The 3,532-nt window shown below is 65.0% G+C and overlaps 2 protein-coding genes across 2 annotated transcripts in view; one reads left to right on the top strand and one right to left on the bottom strand.

The window, feature by feature from the left end:
* Nucleotides 1-2,016, top strand: part of ANAPC15 (anaphase promoting complex subunit 15) — a 3,166-nt gene extending 1,150 nt beyond the window's left edge. The window contains exons 2-5 of the mRNA XM_021383622.1: nt 125-310; nt 1,108-1,167; nt 1,391-1,528; nt 1,713-2,016. Of these exons, the coding sequence (XP_021239297.1) occupies nt 191-310; nt 1,108-1,167; nt 1,391-1,528; nt 1,713-1,760 (366 nt within the window). The 5' untranslated portion in view covers nt 125-190 and the 3' untranslated portion in view covers nt 1,761-2,016. The remainder of the gene's footprint in view (nt 1-124; nt 311-1,107; nt 1,168-1,390; nt 1,529-1,712) is intronic.
* LOC110404643 (transmembrane O-methyltransferase) lies at nt 2,124-3,530 on the bottom strand (the record flags this gene model as incomplete). Its single annotated transcript, XM_021409112.1, has 3 exons — nt 2,124-2,563; nt 2,632-2,828; nt 3,293-3,530. Coding segments are annotated over 3 exons (756 nt in total), but the record flags the coding sequence as incomplete, so codon positions are not given.

Here is a 3,532-nt window from a genome sequence, read left to right as displayed (position 1 = left end):
GCCACGCCCCCGCCTCGACGGTGCTCCATTGGGTAAGTGGGCGTGGCCTAAAGAAGCCCCGCCCCAGCGTTTCCTGCGCTGTGCTCTGCGCATGCGTGGTATCCTAGCACCCCCCCCTTCACAGTAGCACTTCCGGGGTCAGCTTGTACTTCCGGGTCGGCCTCGGCGGCGGCGGGGCCTAGTGGCTGCCATGTCTACGCTGTTCCCCTCTCTGTTGCCACGCCTGACCGAGCCGCTGTGGTTCAACCTGGACCGGCCGTGCGTGGACGAGACCGAGCTGCAGCAGCAGGAGCAGCAGCACCAGGCCTGGGTGCGGCGGGCCGGGGGTACCGGGCGTCGGTGTGAGGCCGGGGGGTGGGCCCAGCGCAGGGCTCCGAGGGCCGCAGCCCCTCTGCTCAGCCCTACCCGCTGCGAAGGGGAAATTCTGTGCTCTGAGGGCGGTGCGGCGCCGGCACTGCTGCCCTGCCGGTGCCCGAGGCCGCGGGTGAGGCCTTGGGCAGCCTGACCTGGTGGGGATCACCCAGCTCATAGCGGGGTTGGAGCTGGGTGGGCTTTAGGGTCCTTCCCGACCCAGCCGTGCTGCGATTCTGTGATCTTGGCCGTCCCTTCCAACCCGCCCCGAAGCTGCTCTGTGATTCTCAGAGCATCTGGACATGCCGTGCTGCGAGCGCGGCCCACGGGAGACACGGGAACGAGCGTGTGTTTAATTACAGCAAAGCGGGGGGTTGAATTGTCTGAATCAAATTAAAACAGCTGAGGCAATTTAAAAATCTCGAGCGCGTGGGAGAAGCTCAGAGCCCCCCCGGGACAGAGATGCGTTAATTGAGGGCTGTGCTAATTGAGCTGTGCCGCCTCCCCCGAGCAAGGAGTTCCGTACAAACGGTGACAGCTCGTTTCTTGGGGACACTCATGGCCACCTCCTTCCTCATCTCCCTGTCCCCACAAGGATGTGTCCTCTGTGCCCTGTCCCCAAGGGGCTCCAACCCTATATGCCAATCCCAGGCTGTCCCCCGCCCCCCGTCACGCTCCTCCATGTCCCCACTGACTTCCCCTTCCCTTTCTCTTCCTCCTGTCCTGCTGACCCCCCCCCCCCGCCTTCCTCCCCAGCTCCAGAGCATCGCCGAGAAGGACAACAACCTGGTTCCCATCGGGAAGCCGGCCTCTGAGGTGGGTGGCCACGCTGTGGGACATCTGTCACCCAAGCTGGCGCTGTCCCCAGTGAGGGAGCGGGAGAGGGAAGGGAGTTTTGGGGCAGCACGTGGCAGTGTGGGGATGGGGGCTCACGGGGCTGTGTCTCCTGGCCCTAATGGGGACAGAGCTGTGGGTGATGTGATGGAGGCTCTGGTTGTGGTGTGCATGATGGGACACGGTGCCACTGTGACACCCGCAGCACTACGACGAGGAGGAGGAGGAGGATGATGAGGACGATGAAGACAGCGAAGAGGACTCCGAGGATGACGAGGACATGCAGGATATGGATGAGATGAACGATTACAATGAGTCTCCTGACGATGGGGAGATCAATGAGGTAAGGGGAGTGTTGGGGTGGGCTGGGCTGCGTCCCTGCCTCACATCTAATCCCGGAACCACAGAATAGTTTGGATGGGAAGGGAGGCCAAAGCCCACCCAGCCCCTCCATGGATGCCAGACAGTCACAGCTGGGTGAAGCAGGGTTCCTACGGGGCAGAAATCTCCAACGTTTCCCTTTCCAGGTGGACATGGAAGGGGCAGAGCAGGATCAGGACCAGTGGATGATCTGATCCCAGCGGAACCGGAGCCAGACTTAATGTGAGACGGGGATTGAGCCCTCATCCTTCTGGTTGGGACCATCCTGGGGCTGGGGGGGGCTTCTCCAACAGCCACCACATCCCACGATGGGCACAGCACGAAGCTGGCCCCAGCGGGGCCAGGAGTGCTGGGCAGGGCCGGTGGGTGCACAGTGCACTTGGGGGCAGTGCGGGGACACAACAGGAACGGAGCATCTTTTCTAATAAATGCCTTATTTTAGGAAACCGGCCCCCAGATCTGGCTGGCTTTGGGTGCCCCGGGGCTGTGCTTATGTCTCACCTGGCCACAAGGCTCTGACCGCAGCACCCCCCACCACAAACCACAGCAGCCTCGCGTTTCCTTTGGGGTCTGTGTTTATGGCAGAGCGCAAGCTCGCCGCCGGGAGCCTGTGATTTCCACCGGGCACGACCCTGGTGCCGGTTCCACCCTAATCGGGCACGACCCTGGTGCCGGCTCAGCGTGCCCCGGTGTAGCAGAGCTCGGCGATGCCGTCGGGGATGGCGCGGCAATACTCCAGGCTGGCGCGGTGCACCTTGCAGCGATACTTGCCGCACGTCTTAGCGTACTGCAGGAAGTGCGGAGCGCCGGGGAAGACCACGTTGTCGGCCAGCACCGTGGCCCTGTCGGCCAGCAGCCCGTGCTCCTCCAGCAGCCGCAGGTCCCGCAGGTAGCAGCGCTTCCAGTGGTCCATGAAGACGAAGTCGACGCTCTGCAGCCCGTGCTGCGCCCTCAGCTGAGGGATCGCCTCCTCCGAGGGCCCCACGATCAGCTCCACCTGCACGGGAACGCCCTCAGCTCCCGCCGCCCCACGGGGTGGCACCGCGCCGCCGGCCCTCAGCTCACCGTCTGCTCGTCGAAGCCTGCCAGGCGGATCACCTTCTCGGCCACGGCGGCGTGCTGGGGGTTCGGTTCCACCGTGTAGAGGCGGGCGCCCGGCGGCAGCACCGCGGCCATCAGCACGGTGCCGTAGCCGCAGTAGGTGCCCAGCTCCAGCACGGTGCGCGGTGCCCGCTCGCACAGCAACCGCTCCACGATCTTTCCTGCAGGGGCCGAGCATCCTCAGTTTCCCCCCCCCGGGCCGGGGGAGTCCCCCCAGCCATGGTGCCATGGCTGTGCCGGGAGTGCCATGGCTTTGGTATGCACTTGGCACCGTTGCCAAAGGCGCCATGGCTGTGGCAGCAGTGCCAAGTGCATGCCAAGAGTGCCATGGCTGTGCCAAAGATGCTGCAGCCATACCAATGGTGCCGTGGCTCTGCCAAAAGTGCCCCGGCCATAGCAGTGGTGCCGTGGCTATGCTAGCGATGGAACAGCTGTGCCCATGGGGCTGTGCCCATGCCAGTGGGGCCGTGCCCATGCCAGCGGTTCCGTGGCTGTCCCGCTGACGGTGTGGCCGTGCTACGGGTGCAGTCACCAGGCTGGTAGTGCCACAGCCGTGGCAACAGTGTCACGGCCGTAGCAACGGCACCACGGCTGGGCCGGGAGCCCCCCCCGCGAGCGCGCTCACCTTTGAGGGGCCCGACGCAGCTGAGGTGCTCGCAGTGGTAGCTCCACTGGTCGAAGGTGTGCAGGATGTGGTGCGGGTCGCCGGGGATGGCGTGGGCCAGCACGTACTGGAAGGCGCGTTGCTCGCGGGGCACGCCGGTGAGGCGATCCTGCAGCCAGGCCAGCAGCACGGCGCGGTACAGCAGCGCCAGGTAGTGCCGGTAGCGGATCAGCAGGGTGATGAGGAAGGGGAGGAAGGCCA

This window comes from Numida meleagris, chromosome 1 (genome assembly GCF_002078875.1).
Source record: "Numida meleagris isolate 19003 breed g44 Domestic line chromosome 1, NumMel1.0, whole genome shotgun sequence".
NCBI classification, from domain to species: Eukaryota; Metazoa; Chordata; class Aves; order Galliformes; family Numididae; genus Numida; species Numida meleagris.
This window is presented reverse-complemented; position numbering and strand designations above follow the sequence as displayed.